Raw genomic sequence first — 19,213 nt, forward strand, 5'->3', positions numbered from 1 at the left:
CCTTGCGCTCAGTTGTCTGCGCTGGGTTGTCGGCACGCCTTTGTCGTCGCGTGCTTTTGACCTGTCACCATAAAGCAATGTTACTTACCGTAACAGTTGTTATCCAGGGACAGCAGGCAGCTATTCTCACTAGTGGGTGATGTCATCCGACAGAGCCCCGATACGGACGTCTCACAAGCATGCTTGAAGAAACTCAGAAGTTTCGAGATGCCCGCACCGCGCATGCGCCAGTGCCTTCCCGCCCGATGGACCGGGCGTGTCTCCTCAGTTCAGGTAGCTAGCCTGAGAAGCCAACCCAGGGGATGTGGGTGGGACGTGAGAATAGCTGCCTGCTGTCCCTGGATAACAACTGTTATGGTAAGTAACATTGCTTTATCCCAGGACAAGCAGGCAGGTATTCTCACTAGTGGGTGACCTCCAAGCTAACCTTAATGGGATGGTGGGAGTGTTGGCAACTTAAGAGAATAAATTTTGTAACACTGTTTGGCCAAACTGTCCATCCCGTCTGGAGAAGGTATCCAGACAATAATGAGAGGTGAAGGTATGAACCGAGGACCAAGTGGCAGCCTTACAAATCTCCTCAATTGGTGTCGATCTGAGGAAGGCTACAGAGGCTGCCATTGCTCTGACCTTATGGGCTGTGACCCTACAAGGAAGGGATAATCCAGCCTGGGCATAGCAGGAAGAGATACAAGCCGCCATCCAGTTGGAGATGGTACGCTTCGATACAGGTCGTCCTAACTTGTTCGGATCAAAGGAGACGAAAAGTTGAGGAGCAGTTCTGTGTGGCTTGGTGCGATCCAGGTAGAAAGCCAAAGCACGTTTACAGTCCAGAGTGTGAAGAGCCGATTCTCCGTGATGGGAATGAGGCTTTGGAACAAATACTGGAAGTACAATGGACTGGTTGAGATGAAATTCAGAGACCACTTTAGGCAGGAATTTCGGATGAGTGCGGAGGACCACCTTGCCATGATGGAATACTGTGAAAGGCGGATCCGCCACCAAGGCCTGAAGCTCACTGACCCTGCGAGCAGACGTGCGGGCCACCAGAAAAACCACTTTCCAGGTGAGAGACTTAAGTGGAGCCCTGTTGAGAGGTTCAAACGGAGGCTTCATGAGTTGAGAAAGGACGACATTGAGATCCCAAACCACGGGAGGAGGTTTGATAGGAGGATTGACATGGAAAAGTCCTTTCATAAATCTGGAAACCACAGGATGAGCAGAAAGAGGTTTCCCCTGTAGAGGCTGATGGAAAGCCGCAATAGCACTCAGGTGGACTCTTATAGATGTAGACTTGAGACCAGACTGAGACAGGCGTAGAAGATAGTCCAACACAGAGGATAGGGAAGCTCGCTGAGGCTCCTTGGCATTGGAAATACACCAGGAAGAGAATCTAGTCCACTTTTGGGAGTAGCATTGTCGAGTAGCAGGCTTCCTGGAAGCCTCTAAGACATCCCTCACCGCTTGAGAAAACTGGTGAGGAGTTACGTTGAGAGGAACCAAGCTGTCAGGTGGAGAGACTGCAGGTTGGGATGAAGCAGTGATCCTTGATGTTGAGTAAGCAGAGAAGGAAACACTGTAAGAAGGACTGGTGTCCTGCTGCTGAGTTGAAGCAGAAGGGAGAACCAAGGTTTTCTGGGCCACCGAGGAGCTATGAGAATCATGGTGGCTTGGTCCGATTTCAATTTGGCCAGAGTCTTTTGAATGAGAGGAAATGGAGGAAACGCATACAGAAATTGATTCCTCCAATCCAGCAGAAAGGCATCTTGCCTCGAGGCGATGAGGAGTATAGATCCTGGAGCAAAACTGAGGCAGTTTGAAGTTGTGGGGAGCCGCAAAGAGGTCTATCTGAGGCGTCCCCCATTGTGCAAAGATCTGATGAAGGGGGTTGGAATGGAGAGTCCATTCGTGAGGCTGGAGGAGTCGACTCAAGTTGTCTGCCAAGACATTGTCCTTCCCCTGAATGTAGACAGCTTTGAGAAAGGCATTGTGGCGAACTGCCCAATCCCAGACTCTGAGAGCTTCCTGGCAGAGGGAGGCCGATCCCGTGCCCCCCTGCTTGTTGACATAATACATGGCGACCTGGTTGTCTGTGCGGATGAGGATCACCATGTCGTGAAGCAGATGTTGAAAAGCTTGAAGAGCGTAGAAGATTGCTCTGAGCTCCAGAAGATTGATCTGATGGAGGCGGTCTGCACTGGTCCAGAATCCCTGAGTGCGAAGCCCATCCAGATGAGCCCCCCAGGCATAGGCCGAGGAATCGGTTGTGAGAACCTTCTGATGAGGAGGAGTGTGAAACAGCAAACCTCTGGATAGATTCGAAGAGGTCATCCACCAAAGTAGAGACTGCCGAAGAGCAGGAGTGACTATGATGTGTCGAGTCAACGGGTCTGACACTTGAGTCCATTGAGAAGCTAGGGTCCACTGAGGAATTCTGAGATGAAGCCTGGCAAAGGGTGTCACATGAACTGTAGAGGCCATGTGGCCCAGGAGGACCATCATGTGTCTCGCTGAGATGGACTGGCGAGAAGATACAGACTGGCAGAGATGAAGAAGAGCATCCATGCGCTGAGGAGGAAGGAATGCTCGAAGCTGAATGGTGTCCAGTACCGCCCCGATGAAGGGAAGGGACTGGGTAGGCTGCAGATGGGATTTGGGGAAGTTGATCTCGAAGCCCAAGCTCTGCAGGAAGCAGATCGTGGTCAAGGTCGCCGAAATGACCTCTGGAGCAGAGGAGGCCTTGATGAGCCAGTCGTCGAGGTAGGGAAATACCTGAAGACCCCTGTTCTGGAGTGCAGCGGCCACCACCACCAGACACTTCGTGAAGACTCTGGGAGACGAGGACAGGCCGAAAGGAAGCACTCGATACTGCAGATGTAGATGTCCCACCCGAAATCTGAGGAATTGGCGGGAGGCCGGATGAATGGGAATGTGAGTGTAGGCCTCCTTGAGATCCAGAGAGCATAACCAGTCGTTCCGCTCGAGGAGGGGGTAGAGAGAAGCAAGGGTCAACATGCAAAACCTCTCCTTTACTAAAAACTTGTTGAGGACTCGAAGGTCCAGGATGGGTCGTAGGTCGCCCGTCTTCTTCAGGACGAGGAAGTACCGGGAGTAAAAACCCCGGTTGTGCTGGTCCACCGGGACCGGCTCAACGGCCCGAAGCCGAAGCAAAGCCTGAGCCTCCTGAAGGAGAAGGGCGGTCTGCGTTAAGTTGGAAGGATACTTTCTTGGAGGGTGGTCCGGGGGGACCCGATGGAAATGAAGAGAGTATCCTTCTCTTACGATGGAAAGGACCCAGAGGTCGGTGGTAATAGCCTCCCATCGATGGTAAAAATGATGGAGGCGACCCCCGATGGGAAAAATAGGGGGGATGCAGAACGAGGTCGGTTATGCTCCCTGGAAGAGAGTCAAAAAGGCTGAGTAGCCTTCGGTACATCCGGCGGCTGAGGTTTCTGCTGAGCCTTCTGGGGAGGCTGTCTCTTCACCGGTTGTCTCGCAGCAGGAGTCTGACGAGGGGTGTAGCGCCGCTGATAAATCAAAGGCGGTCTAGAAGGTCAAGACTGCTGAGGCTTGGGCTTAGGCCGAAGGATAGATTGAAAAGACTTTTCATGATCCGAAAGTTTCTTGGTAACAGTTTCGATAGACTCGTTGAATAAATCAGCGCCCGCACAAGGCACATTGGCAAGTCTGTCTTGGAGGTTCGGATCCATGTCAACTGTCCGAAGCCATGCTAATCGACGCATGGCCACGGAACAGGCGGCAGCACGTGCCGAGAGCTCGAAGGCATCGTACGAGGACTGCATCAGCTGAAGACGTAGCTGGGAAAGGGAGGCTACCTCTTCCTCTTACTCGAATCGAGCCTGAGCATCAATGTAAGGAGTAAACTTGCGGAGCATCGGCAAGAAGAACTCCAAATATGAAGAAAAAAGAAATTATAATTGAGCACTCGAGATGCCATCATAGAATTCTGGTAGATTCTCCTACTGAACTTATCCATCGTTCTCCCCTCTCGTCCCGGTGGTACAGATGCATAGACCTGGGAGGGATGAGAACGCTTGAGAGAGGACTCGACCAGCAGGGATTGGTGAGAGAGTTGAGCGCCCTCAAACCCCTTATGATGAACAATGCGGTATCTTGCATCCAATTTGCTCGGGACCGCAGGGATGGAGTACGGCGTCTCGAAACATCGCATGAATGTTTGATCCAGTAATTTATGCAGAGGAAGTCGAAGAGACTCCGCAGGAGGTATTAGGCAAGTGCATGGTGTCGAGATACTCCTTAGAATACCGAAACCCAGTGTCCAAAGTCACATCCAAGTCATCCGCCATTTGCCGGAGGAAGGAAGAAAAAGACAACTGGTCCGCCAGTACCGGCCTCCAAGACGGGCTGGAGGAAGTAGAAGCCTCAGGATCCAGGGAGACTTGGGAGCGACAAGGAGAATAAGAGGTAGATGGCTCCTCGTACTCCGGCCCCTCCTGGGGAGATAAATCCGATGAGGAGTACCCCAGACGTGGCAGCTTCTTCTGTGGCGAAACCTCCGAGTGGCGCAAGGAGTGCCGAGAGGAGTGTCTGGATCGATGCCCCTCCCGGTGCTGGGAGGGAGAGCGAGAACATCTATACTTCGCATGGTCCCCCGAAGCTTCCAGTGAATGTATGGGACTGGAAGTGGTAGAGCAAAGGGGCGGAACGGAGGCCGCCTCCCGTGTTGCAGCCCAGGCCTGGTATGGAGTGCGGAAGAACTCTTCCTGTGATTTACTATGCCCAGGGCTTCGATCATCAGTCGGGGGAACGGCACCGTGATGGCGCGGAGGCGTAATGGGCTCTAAAGGAGGCATATCGCTAAAGGAAGCCCGCCTCGAGAGACCAGCCGCCCTTTGCCGCTCCTCCTCGTCAAGCAACAAGATCGATCGATGAGGAGGAGGGGGAGGGGGCGGTCCGCCCCCTGGGACCGGGACCGGGAGGTCACCCTGGATGGAGGCGATTAATCTGGGCCCCATAGTCTGCATGAGCTCGACAAACTGAGCTTCCAGCAGGGACCGCAGCGAAGCCGATATGGAGGGATCCGCACCGAAAGGGGGTCCTCCAGCACAGTCTTCGCGCTCCTTCGTGGTCGAGTGCTTCTGCTTGGCAGCTTTCGGCACTTTAATGACCACAGGTGGAATAGTGGAAGGCGGTACCTGAGCCGAGGAGACGGGGACAGGCACCGACGTCGAACTCGTGGCCGAAGTCGGGGTAAACGAAGCCGGCTTCAAAAGGCCCGGAGTCGCAGGAGCAGTCGCTGGTTTCGCATGGACAGGCGAAGCGGCCGATGAAGTCGAAGCCGAAGGTTCTTTAGCAGCTTCCATGTTGAACATCGACTCCCACAACAGGCAGCGCCGCTTAAACGCTCGCGCTGTTAGAGTAGAACAAGGCCAGCACGATTTCGGGAAATGTTCTGGACCAAGACACTGCAGGCAGCGTCGATGCGGGTCCTTCAGCGAAATCGCACGCTGGCACTTGATACACTTTTTAAAACCGGTGATTGGCCGGGACATAGGCCGAAAAAGCTCTGCCGCTAGATTGAAGGAGCTGGGCCTGAGCCACGTGGCCGACCCGGCCGACTCGCCGGAAGAAAAATTTTTTTTTTTTTTTTTAAATAAAAAAGAAAACACACGAAAAGAGGAAAAGAAATCCAAAATCGCGGAATTAGAAGGCAATAAAACGGGAATTCAGTTAGCGCAGAATTGAAGTAAAACTTCTCAGCTCCGCGGAAAGAAAAGAACTGAGGAGACACGCCCGGTCCATCGGGTGGGAAGGCACTGGCGCATGCGCAGTGCGGGCATCTCGAAACTTCTAAGTTTCTTCAAGCAAGACATGCTTGTGAGACGTCCGTATCGGGGCTCTGTCGGATGACATCACCCACTAGTGAGAATACCTGCCTGCTTGTCCTGGGATAAAACTTTATACACATAAGAACATAAGAATTGCCGTTGCTGGATCAGACTAGTGGTGCATCGCGCCCAGCAATCTGCTCACACAGCGGCCCCCAGATCAAAGACCAGCGCCCCAACTGAGTCTAGCCCTACCTGCGTACGTTCTGCTTCAGCAGGAACTTGTCCAACTTTGTCTTGAATCCCTGAAGGGTGTTTTCCCCTATGACAGACTCCGGAAAAGCATTCCAGATTTCGACCACTCTCTGGGTGAAGAAGAACTTCCTTACGTTTGTATGGAATCTATCCCCTTTTATCTTTAGAGAGTGCCCTCTTGTTCTCCCTACCTTGGAGAGGGTGAACAATCTCTCTTTCTCTACTAAGTCTATTCCCTTCATTATCTTGAATGTTTCGATCATGTCTTCTCTCAGTCTCCTCTTCTCAAGGGAGAAGAGACCCAGTTTCTCTAACCTCCTTTTGACTCATTTCACATTGTGGAAAGTCCATTGACTGAATAGTGCTGCCACCAACCATCCTATCTAGATAGTCAGCATTGGCCTTGAGCCAGATGATCTGGATTTATTTCTGCCCAAGCCATAGCAGCAGCAGCATTTTAATTAAAAAAACAAAACAAAAAACCCCACGGACCGTGTTGGCTGATTCGATTCAAAACTTCATTACAGCAGCTAGGAAGTAGGGACATGTCCTTGTTGAGAAAGGTGAGCCCAGGTCATTATCAGCAAATAATGCCAGTGGCTTAGCTATCAAGTGGTCCTGAGGTTAAACTAGGAGTGAACCAGACCAGGATGGAAGTGGAGCCAGCTGGGGACCCTGAGATAACTTCTAAACCTTCCAAAACATTTTTTTTTTCCTCTTACCTCACACCGCAGTGTGCATTCACATGGCCAGCAATTCGTGGACTCTAGGACCCAAAAAAGAAGAAAAAAGAAAAAGCACATTGGTCATGCAGATAGCACCTGAGAATGTGTGTTGTACTGTTGTAAAAATGAGCAAGAACCGAGGCATTGTAATCTCAAACCAGAAACAAACATTAAGCTACCAAGGAAGGGCACAAGTCAAATCCAGAAAAAGAAGTACAAGGGCACAACTGAGCCACCTCCCCCCCACCCTGCAAGGGCAGTAGAAATCAGTGGCAAGTGTTTCCTCACTGGAGAGACCTGAAGTAAGGGGCACTTGAAGTTAGTAAGTAATTGAGAGAAGGAAGAACTGGCCATCCTGTTCTGATCTCTCAGACATTTGATGGTCTCCAACTCCAACCCTTTGCAGGGCCACATTTTGGATTTGGAGGGCCTCAGAAAATATAATTATTGTCTTAAAGAAATTACAATTTTGCATGAGTTAAAACTCTTTCCTTTTGGCTAAGTCTTAATAATAATATTGTCATTTATAGATAAAGAGACATGTGATGAAGAAACTTTTATTTTACTTTTCTGATTATGATAAACATGCCGAGGGCCTCAAAATAGGACCTGGTGGGCCACGAGTTTGAGACCACTGCACTAGACTGAAGGGAAAGGGAAGGGGTAGGATTTCATACACCACCTTTCTGTGGCTTACATATTATAGACAAAGGAGGGTTAAGCGACTAACCCCTCCCCCCCAGAGTCACAAGGAGCTGAAGTGGGACTTGAACCCTGCTGCACTAAACCATTAGGCTTCTCCTCTAAACTGCAAGAGAGTGACATTCTGGTATCCAGATTTGGTGAGCTGCTGTGGTAAAACATTATGGAACAGACACCAGAGGGGAAAAATTCAAGGAGGTGAGAACAGGATGAAGATAGTTTCAGAGACTTGAGGAAACCCGATTTTGGACCGTAGTGGTTTCTGAGAACAAGGGTAAAAGGCTACCCTAGTTTGGAATAAAGGGCTGGTGTGCGAGACCCAAGACAATTTAAAACAGGACTTTTAACAAAAAGGATACCACGGTAGATAAAAGCCATATGGAGTCTCCATTCTGTCCATCTCCACCACTATTAAGCTCTACAATCCCTTCCTCTCCCTTGGATCTTCTCCCATGCCTTTCTGAATTCAGGTATTGTCACCTTTACCATCTGTGCCACAAGGCAGATCCACACAATCATTCAAAATTGGGCCTTCGGTAACAATAGAGGATGTGTTGACTAGTCAGAGTGGTTTCTCAGGTAGAAGCAAATTTTGGGCAGGCCTCCCTTCTCAACCCTTCGCTCAGCCTCCTCTTTCCCTCCCTTCTCAACCCCCCCCCCCTATTCTTGTGCCCAGCCTCTCCTGTTCTTAAACCCGACCCTCTCCCCATAACCTGTTCCAAGCATGTTTAAATTCCATTACCATTTTTGTAAGCAATATCGCTGAAAGGCTGTTTGGTAAGATTTGCCTCCGAGGATAATACCAAAATCTGCAACAGAGTAGACACCCCTGATGGTGTGAACAACAGGAGGAAAGATCTAGCAAAGTTTAAAGAATGGTCTAAAATCTGGCATCCAAGATTTAATGCTAAGAAATTTAAGGTTATACATTTGGGCTGCAAAAACTAGAGGGAACGATACAGTTTAGGGGATGAAGAACTTTTGTGCGCAAAAGAGGAGCGGGACTTGGGTGAGATAGTATGTGTTGATCTTAAAGATGGCCAAAAAGGTTGAAAAGATGATGGTGAAAGCTAGAAGTATGTCTGGGTGTAAAGGGAGAGGAATAGCCAGTAGGAAAAAGGAAGTATTGAAGTCTCTGTATAAGACTCTGGCGAGACTTCATTTAGAGAATACACCTTCACAAAGATATAAAAGGATGGAGTCGGTCCAGAGGAAGGCTACTAAAATGGTTGGTCATCTTCGTCTTAAGGCATAGGAAGAGACAGATCTCAATATGTATAGTTTGTAGAAAAGGTGGGAGAGGGGAGATATGATAGAGATGCTTAAATACCTACGCGGTATAAATATGCGTGAGGCAAGTCTCTCAATTGAAAGGAAACTCCAGGGGCATAGATGACGTTCTCTCAGAGAGGGTGGTGGATGCCTGGAATACCCTCCTGAGGGAGGTGGTGGAGAGGAAAACAGTGATGGAATAAAAAATAAAAAAGTGGAGAAACCAGAGGTTCTCTAATTAGAAAACAAAATGATATAAATTAAAGAACCAAGGCTGGTATTGGACAGACTCGCCCAGTCTGTGTCCCATACATGGCGATTCGGTGTAAGGAGGGCATCAGTGGCAACTCCACTAACTTGGAACACGAGGACGTTACTGACCAAACTTTACAGTAGATATCCTGCAAGCAACGGGAGGTTGGATAGGCTGGAGTGAACTTAGGTGGCAACTTCAACAGTTGGAACCTAGGACGATACCAGGTGGACTTTAGTCTATGGCCCAGAAATAGCAAAGAAGAGAAGTTAATTTAATCATGTATTTTTAATGGGTATAACTAATGGGCAGACTGGATGGACTGTTCAGGTCTTTTATCTGCCGTCATTTACTATGTAAGTTAAGAGGAATCTAAGGAAATACTTTACTTTTTTTTTTTAACAGAAGGGTGGTAAATGTGTGGAACAATCTCCCAGTAGAGGTGGTGGAGACAAAGACAGTGAATTCAAGAAAGCGTGGGACAGGCACGTGGGATCTCTAAGGCAGAGGAGGAGATAGTAGATGCTGTGGATAGGCAAAGTAGATGGGCCACTGCCATCATTTTTATACCTTTCTATAACCATAAAGCTCTATGACCTCACAATGCAAAGGTTAAGAGTCTTAGCCTATAATAATAACGCTCTATGACCTCACAATGCAAAGGTTAAGAGTCTTAGCCTATAATAATAACGCTCTATGACCTCACAATGCAAAGGTTAAGAGTCTTAGCCTATAATAATAATGCTCTATGACCTCACAATGCAAGGGTTAAGAGTCTTAGCCTATAGGGAGAGGAGGAGATAATGGATGCAACAGATGGGCCACTTGACCTTATCTGCCCTCATGTTTCTATTATGTCAGTCCTACCACAGGTTTCATGAAGAATGCCGTAATCCTCTTTGCCAAAGTTGGAAGTTGCCAAAGTGCCATCTGTTGTTTCAAATTTGGATCAATAATATCCTTGTCGCTGGAAGGAAAGAGAATTTGGCAGATAAAGCAAGTACTTATTTTATCAAACACAGCATTCGGTTCTCACATCAGTTACAGGACTGGCCAGTGCAAGCCAAGACCAGGCTCTTATCTGTAGATGAGACGCACATTGCAAATCCCCCACCCCCACCCCCACGCTTTAACTACACCACAGAATTCCTACACACAAATTATTGAAAAACAGGAGGAAATTTTTGTGTCTTTTTAAAAAAAAAAAATCTTTATTCATTTTTATTCTTTCAATAAGTGAAAACAGTACAACAAAACCCCCCAAAAACACATTTTACACTTTAAACATCACTTAATATCTTTGCAAGATTCAAACAGATCAATAGCCCCCCCCACCCTACCCAACCATTATCATTAAAGTATCTATAAAATTTTCATCATTTATAAATATGCGCTATAAATGCGATAACCAAAAATCAATCATTAATAAACATTCAGAAACTGTTTTATCAATTCCCCAAAACATCTTCCCTCCCTCCCATTACCCTCAGGAAAGATAAAATTCATTTAAAACCTATATTCCACCCTCCCCCCCATAGATGTGCAATTAAAATGTCAACAAAAATCAAAACTATAATAATTCTACAAAAGACATCAATGGACCCCATATTAATTTGAAATTTTTTGTTCCCTGACAAATCCGCATTCATTTTCTCATATTTATAGATTAAACAGACTTGCCCACCAGAAAGTAAGTCGATCCCAATTTTTCCAATTTTGTGTAATCAATTGTATAGCTGTACCCGTCATAATTTTAAAAAAACACATCTTTTATATTTGTCTAAGGGATCCTTTACATATAACACAGTAGCACAAATCACTACTTCATAAGTCAAAGGGATCGCAGATTCTAAAATATTATTAATATGTCCCCAAATCAACTTCCAAAAAAATCAGTATCTTAGGGCAATAAAACAGTAAATGATCCAATGTTCCTATGTCTAGATGACAGTGCCAGCATCTATTAGAACTAGAATTATCTAACTTATTCAGTCTAACCGGGGTCAAAACAGAACGATGTAACAAAAAAACAAACAAAAAAAAATCCACACACAATTTTGTTTCATAGATGCTGACGCTATACACCTCATCCTCCAAGACCAAATACGTGGCCATCGAGATGCAGAAATGTACTGCTTAATCTCAATGCTCCAAATGTCTCTAAGAGCGTTTTGGGGTTTCTTATTCACAAATTCAGATATTAATTTATACCACTTAATCTAATCGAATCTAATCCTTAGGTTTGTATACCGCATCATCTCCACGTTCGTAGAGCTCGACGCGGTTTACAGTAGGAGAAATAGGAAGGAACTACAACAGAGGGTTAGAGGTAGAAGTGTGAAGAAAATTTAGAGGACTTGGAATGCCAAGATATAAGAGTTTCCTTGATTCCTAAGTTGGAGGGAGACTTACATTTTTTGAGAAAAACCAGGTTTTCAGATGTTTACGGAAAACTTGGAGAGAGCTCAAGTTCCGAAGAGGGGAGGTAAGGTTGTTCCAAAGCTCAGTGATTTTGAAGTGGAGGGAGGTCCCTAGCTTTCCTGTGTGGGAAATGCCTTTTAGCGAGGGGAAGGATAGTTTTAATTTCTGGGAGGCTTGATGTCCTAGCATGTCTGTCTGAGAACAGAGGAACTGCAAGCTATAATAATAATTTTTTAAAATTACGCCCTTTCTGAATAGCCTGCTTCAGTTGCAACCATTTATAAAATTGAAATTTTGAAATACCAAAAGATTGTTGCAACCATGAAAAAATCAAGCAATTTTCCATTTAAAATAACATCCTCATGTTCTTATGCCTGCTTGCATTTTTTTGTGTCTTTTTGCTTGTGTAGACCCAGCCTAAGCCTTTTTCTCCCTATGTATAAAACACTCTTTGTGCGTGCTTTATATTATAAAACAGTTTAACCCACCAGGAACAGCTCTTGGCCAGTGAAATTGTCCGTTAAGGGCCAAGTACTTGTTTTCAAAGGAAGTTAACCAGCTGGTGCCAAACAAACCCAAATCAATGCCGACTCAGTCCTCCAAACAACAGTACACAAGTGCTGCTATTCAGGTTAACTCCATAAATAGGATCGCATAACCATCAGTCCTAGCTTTGTGTAGTATCCCGTAGCCTGTTAACGGTTGGCCAGCTCCATAAGCCAGGAATTTCAATGCAGGGTCTTGGACATAGCCCGGCATTTAGAGACGGGCCTTGTCCAGGTCAGCAAAAAAAAGATTTGTCACTAGCTATCAGGTCTTTAATGTTGAATATTCTGGAAGTTGACGTGGTCTGCAAATAAAACTATTAAGAACCAAAAGCCATTAAGTGCAGGCCTTATGAACGGCACATGTTATACGTACAATTTCTCAGTTAAAGTCGAGGCTCCGTCAGCAAAGAATCCTCTCAGGCAAAGCTCGTTCAAGGCATATTCAATCCGTGGAGGAGTGAACGGAACCAGCTTCAAGGGAAAAAGAAAACAGACTGAGCACCTGACAAGCTGATGAAGAAAAGAGGAGAAAGTAGCGGGGTGGGCCATAGTGTGGGCAGACTAGATGGGCCGTGGCCCTTTTCTGCCATCATGTTCTATGTTTCTATGTAAATGCATTTTCCCCATACAGACGTTAAAGAGGGCCAAGAAAACTCAAGACTCAGAATGTTTCCTATGGCAATTAAGGGGGAATAGGATAGAAATATGAAATTATAGACAAAGACCATAAGATCCATCCAGTCTCCCCACAGCCAAGGATCCTCGGGGCTCGTTCTCTGCTTTCGTCAACTCCTCACCTTGTGTCCTGCCTCCTCAAGGTGGTTTTTAGTTTCTTGCACAGCCCGTCTCACAGCGGGTGGTGGCAGGAAATAGCCATCTGTGTCATAGTAGCCAATGGTAAGGGGTTTAGTACTGGAGTACACCTAGAAGAAAGATATCGGCTTATTCACACTGTTACAGGGGCGAGACCCACACTTGTTAATGAAAAACTGACCATTCAGATTTATATTCTACATTTTTTTCTAAAATATGACATTACATCAACATATAAGATGTGCTCATACTGAGTCTGTCAAGATCCGTTTCTAATAATGGTCAATCCAGGTCACAGGTATCTGGCAGGATCCCAAAGAATCAATCTTCCCCATACATGGGGTAAAGCTGTAGCTCTCCCAAGACTACACATCTAATCATACATTTCTGGAGGAAAATCCATAAAATCGTCTGAATCCTTAAACCTAAAAGTTGCTGTTTCTGTACATCCTCCAGAATGGGGGGGAAGGGGGAGGAAGACCATACACAATTTAATTCTGTACTGTGTGAAAAAAGAAAAATTATCCAATTTGGTTTTTTTTTAAGTGCTACATATTAACATTATGGAGTCTCCCCAATCCTAACATTTATATTCCATCTTGCAAAAAAGTGATCCAAGCCAGATTTTGAAGAGTAATGACCATTTCCTATTTGCTAGTCATAATTTTATACTTACAGATTTCTCCTTTTGAATGTTGAGTTCAAAATTTATGACCTTCTGGACAGAGATTAATAAGGTAGAGCCAATAAGATTTTAACAAAGAATGTGGTTTTTTTTAAATCTTGAACTGCTACTGAAGTTTGCTGACAAAGCAGGGAAAATGTTAACATTATGTTCCAATATCTCAATGTGGAACTGCAGGAAGGGCGACGGCCATCTTTGCTCCTCTTGTTCCTCTGCTCTGGAATGTTTATAGATTTTCATATGCGAGAGGCATTCATCGATTTAAAGGAGTTAAGAATTTTAGCAGCTCTCTGGTGTTTAAATTTCCCCAACTATGGAATGAACTTCCCCTAATTGAGGTGTCCCAGTTCCGTCCAACTCTTTCGTAAACTTCTAAAAAAAACTTTTTTAGTCGCTAAACATTTTGAAAACTAACGCTTGTATTTCAGTTGACTTTATTTTTTTATTTATTTATTGTTAACCGCGTCGAGCTTCCTTTGGTTGAAGACCCGGTATATAAAGGTTACGTTTTTAAAACATCCAAGATTTTCAAGTCATTGTATTCTTATTAGTTATACTTTCTTTTTTTTACACACAACCCAATGCTTACCCTAGTTAACATTTGGAAGTCGATATGGAGAGATATTAATGTTATACTTGAGTCATCAATTCCATTGACTTATGAAGCAGTAATATGTGGAACATTATTACATATTAAGCCCCCCATGGACCGTTATAAATGCCGGCTTTTCCCAATTATGACTGGTAATACATAATTGGAAGAATTATGATCGCCTCAATTTTTTTTTTTGGTGGTCCAACTTATGCTCCAGCTACAAGTATGAAAAAATGAATGCCGAAATGTTGGGGCATAGTAATGTATTTAAATTGGTTTGGGGTCCACCGACATCTTTTATTACTTCTCTATAGTTGTCTTTTCTCATTAATTTCTGTTCTTTTTCCTTACACATCCAGGGTGGGAGGGTACTACTATTTTAAATAAGAGTAAGTTATTGAAAGATTATATGCATTTATGTTTGTTGAGTAATTAATGGTGGGTGGGTGGAAAGTGATTGATATTGAACATCTGTAGGCTGAATATGCTTTTCTTGATTGTTATATGTTTAGTTACCTGTGTATTAAACTATTAATATTTGAAAATCAATAAAGACATTTAAAAAAAAAAAATTTTAAGCACATCTGTCGAAAAACCATCAACATTTGGGATAACATAACATTGTTTGTATACTGCAAAAGAACCTTTCGGTTTACAATAAGACAAGAGCAGTTGAATATCAAACAGCGAGCTACAATTAAATATCATATAGATAAGCCTTATGCAAATTTTAGAAACTGCTCAAGAAGTGGAAAATAATCTGCAAAAAACAGGATCCCAAATGGCTGCCTGATATGAAAGCAATCTGTTGTGAAATCTTTTCTAATGGCATCTCCTAACTGATGGAAAAATCAAACATTGTTGATATTCGTGACAAACGTCTCGTGAACTAGAGAAATTAAAATGCTCAACTAAATGCCCTGGAGCCATGCCATATACTGCCTTAGAAACAGACATCCAAATTTAAACAGCACCTTCGCCTCCAAAAGGTAACTAGGGTAACTCTCTATGATCTAGGTAGGTATTTGGGACCTGGGCTGGCCACTGTTGAAGACAGGATATCGTCTAGGATTTGACATACAAGGACCTTTTCTCCTTTGTTATGTAGACTATGGCTGTGGTGAGATTTTTTCTTTTTTTTAAATGATCTTTATTTTTTTTATATAGATACGCGATTTCCTAAAACCATTTAGCAAATGACTTTACTACATTTGTCCAACAGCAGTGCCCCCTCCTGGCTGGCAGTCAAACTGCAATTTCTGAACCAGGTGATTTACCAGGTCCATGCTCAGTTGTAAATGTTTCCTTACAGCTTTACACCCCTGTTGGTTCAATACAAATTGGACAGATCCTTTACCTCATCTCTGAAGGGGATGGGAGGCACGGTGGGGTCCAGGTGGAACATGTGGTCACACAGGAGCGCCTTCATGCACAGAGCCAGGCTGTCCACATCCCTCGCCATTGGCCCAGGCATCATCACCGCTAAAATGTTAAAAAGATACATAAATGGATGAGGTATCCTTATCCCCTCCCATTACAGCTTTTCTAGACCCCTTAAACTGCAGAAACTATGGCCAAGTGCCTTTCATTAGATCGATGAATGAAAAATTGATGGTACTGAGCCTTGAGAGCTTGTATCTAAAGATCTCAAAACCACAACACACCAGTCCCATTACAGCTATTTTCTTGCTTCCATTGAAATTTGTTTCCCCCCTCCATTGGCTATGTTCTTAAGAATGGACAAGTGCGTTTCTGTCAGAAATATCTGCCCTAGATGCCATCTCCTGTAGACACACTGTCAGGTCCCAGGGCAGGAGTACCCAACTCCTCAAATAGTATTTACACCTATATCATTTTGCACCACAATGCCAAGCACTGCTCAGATTCACTTTTCCTTCTCTGTATAAGGTGGAAAATGTTTCAGATGTTTGTAAAACACTTCAGAAAACACACGGGACCAGGATTATGGCCACGAAAGAGAACAATTCTGACAACCCTTGGAGGACTTGTAGTCCAGTAGGTAAAGCTCATTTTCAAAGAGTAAGAACCACCAGGCCTAAAACCCAATCCTGCCATCTGTCATCATCCCCCCTCCACCCCTGAAGCAAATGCATCCTCTTCATAGAAGCACCAAAAGTGTGGGGTTATGGCTGTCCCCACTACTGGCCTACAACTCTATTCACGGGTGGTTCAGATTTCAGCGACAACCCTGGAAAGCAAGATTACACATGGTTTCTAGATTTCACCTCTTAATGACCAGTTCTGGCCTGGCTGTGGTCATGAATTGCTGTGGACAGATTGCGCTTAACTTTCCGATTAAGGGATGTTCCGAATTATGTGGCAGTGAAAACTCAAATACAAAACTGAGGAAAAACCCTGAACATTTCTCTACGGAACTGTCCTCTTTCAGGACGTTTTTGGGGCCATGAAACATGACCATTTGCATCTCTTCCTCGATCTCCGAACTGTAGAAAAGGCAAACAGAAGGCAGAGGTGACCTACCTGAAGACATCCCAGTGACAGGACTAGAACAGCCGTAGCCACTAAAGAAAAAATAGAAACAAAACGACTGAAAATTCAAAATGTTGCAGATCCATATAACCATCTTCACATATTCATAGCCACTGATTCACAGTGGGGAAAAGTTATAACATGCACCAGCATTCTCAGCCACGATACTAAGAATACCCCATCTGTATAAAAAGGCTTCACCTGGAGGGCTGTATCCAATACAGAGACCACATCTCCACCAGAGGGGTGCAGAGGAAGGCTTCAAAAATACTGTGGTGGGAGCAATTCTCAACACAAATAGCATGCAAATTATAAGCCTGCTATTTATGCGGAGTGGCCCTGGAAAGACTTGCTCGACAACTGCTCAGAAGAGCAATCACTAGCAGAGCTCTTCCTCCTGCCTACCCGAACCTGTCTTTTTCCCTTTTTTTGCCCTATAAAACCCCATACCCTAACAGCAACTCCCGCAGCTGCTCTCCGGAACCGCTAGCGGGCGAGCCAGCAGGGGAAACCCCAAAGCCACCGTCAGCAGCTTCCGAGAGTCCTGCTGGCTCAGCTAATCAATTGGGGATGTCCCTGCTGCAATCAGATGAGCCGGCAGCAACAGGAGACATTTTAAATGGATGCAGTTTTTATATGTGTTTTGTGCTCAAACATGCACAACAGCTATGCTTTAAAAAAAAAAAAAATGGTAGGACAGCAAGCAACAAACATACCCCTATACAGGGAAGGGGGCAGAAGGAGAGCACAGAAACCGCTAGACACACACACCACCAGCAACTCCAGAGCTGCTGGAAGATTCTAAATGGGAGTGGGGAGGGCGCGTTGCTCTGTTTTTTTGCATGCATTTGGAGAGCATGCATGCAAGGAGAGCTCATTTAAGTACTAATAAAGCTCCTTTCGATGCATTTGTATACGGTTCTCAATGCCTGCTATGATAATAATAATAATTTATTTCTTGCATACTGCCAAACCAGTAAAAGGCTCACAGCAAGATAAGGCTGAACATCCAGCCGATTTACAATACAAGAAAAGCTATTTCTAGAAGATACATAATGCCTATAGATTAAAAACATTAACATTAGAACACTTAAGTTACAAATTTATCAAATAGTTGTGTTTCTAGTAATTTTCTAAAATTATAGTAAGATGGAACTTCTAGCATAATTTTGCCAAACCAGGTATTCAATTTAGCTGCCTGAAAAGTGAGAGTTCTCTCTAAAAATATCGGTAGCAGCCACAGAGAACCCTTTTGAACATCCTGTACGGAGATCACATTAAAAAAAAACAAAAAACCAACAAACGTTCCTTCAGCAAAACAAGTATCCAGGACACGCAAGTTGTACCTCAGCCGGTTTCCCGAGGGCTTGAGCCCACAGACCCCGCAGAAGCTGCAAGGCATCCGAATGCTGCCCAAAACGTCAGTCCCAATGCCCAGAATGGAGCCTCCGCCAGCAATCAAAGCTGCCTCTCCTCCTGTGGAGCCACCACAGGTCTTCTTGTGGTTGTGAGGATTGAGAGTCTGGCCAAAAATGGAGTTGCTACAGTCAAAGCTAGAATAAGTGACAAGAGGTTAAGTTAGAGGTGGAAGCGACTCCCCTGTAGTTCCCAGGCACATGACACCTTCCTTAAGGCCTTCCTAAACTAGACAGGGGACTTCAACCTTGGTCACTCAGGAGTTGCTACTGAACACCTGATTTTCCATAATCTAGAATGCTGTAAAAATCCATCAAAAACTTGCACACTTGGCGTAGCTCTCATGGAAGCCTTATCATTCAAAAGAGAAGCTACTTCCCACATGCTTTAAGACCGCAGTAATCTAATGGGGGAGGGGAAGAGCAAGAGGCTGCTACCTCATTTTACCCCGATAAGAGACTCAAAAGGGACAATGGTATAGGAGCTATTCTAGAAGGCAGTGGTTCTCGACCATTATTCTGTTGCAACAACACTGAAGAAACCCTCTATATCATGTCATCATTGCCCAATAGTGACACAAGAGAAATACAGACGCCAGGGTCTATATAACACTGGGGTGTGTGGGGGGGGAGGGTGTGGAGGTCAGGAACAGACTGGAGGCCAACAATATTTCCAGCTGGGACTGGCAATAGAAGTTGAAGCTAGTAACGGAAGACTTGGCGTCTTGGTTCTCAACTTCCGACCCATCACACACAAAGTTGTTAAGAGTGCACACGCGCTGTCCATCAGTCAAAGTTTGGTACCACCGCTGTGCCTCGACACTGGTTGAGAACCACTGTTATAGAAGGTAACATCAAGTGCCATAGCGCCTACCTTCAAGAGGATGTGCACATGTGTTTTCTTCCTGTTAAGCGTGTTGGCCAGACATTGGCATGGTGTAAGAAGGCACACCAGTGCTGAACTCATGCCAGTATTTTACAATGGGTCTTGGGACGATACAGAATTGGTGCCAAGAGTATGGCATTGGGGCGCCTAGACTGAGGTGCCCTGTAGAGAATTGGCCTTTAAGGTCCCGATTCTGGAAGCGGCACAGGAAGATGGGTGGCAGTGGTTTTAATTGCCTTTAAGCGATGTGGTCATTGACTGCCACATTTAAAAGCAAATAAAATCATAAGGTACCTTCCAGTGCCAGAATCTCATCTACGAA

At 45.1% G+C, this 19,213-nt stretch overlaps 1 protein-coding gene across 3 annotated transcripts in view; it reads right to left on the reverse strand.

Annotated features, from left to right (window-relative positions):
• The window catches only part of LOC117346614 (vitamin D3 hydroxylase-associated protein-like), a 60,101-nt gene that overhangs the window by 11,198 nt on the left and 29,690 nt on the right, over positions 1–19,213 (reverse strand). For all 3 annotated transcript variants that reach the window (XM_033916479.1, XM_033916481.1, XM_033916478.1), the window contains exons 5-11: positions 17,937–18,143; positions 16,582–16,622; positions 15,437–15,561; positions 12,784–12,909; positions 12,360–12,457; positions 9,885–9,984; positions 6,788–6,831 (exon numbers count right to left, since the gene is read on the reverse strand). In XM_033916479.1, the coding sequence (XP_033772370.1) occupies positions 6,788–6,831; positions 9,885–9,984; positions 12,360–12,457; positions 12,784–12,909; positions 15,437–15,561; positions 16,582–16,622; positions 17,937–18,143 (741 nt within the window). The remainder of the gene's footprint in view (positions 1–6,787; positions 6,832–9,884; positions 9,985–12,359; positions 12,458–12,783; positions 12,910–15,436; positions 15,562–16,581; positions 16,623–17,936; positions 18,144–19,213) is intronic.

Source organism: Geotrypetes seraphini, chromosome 12 (assembly GCF_902459505.1).
Source record: "Geotrypetes seraphini chromosome 12, aGeoSer1.1, whole genome shotgun sequence".
Taxonomy (NCBI): Eukaryota; Metazoa; Chordata; class Amphibia; order Gymnophiona; family Dermophiidae; genus Geotrypetes; species Geotrypetes seraphini.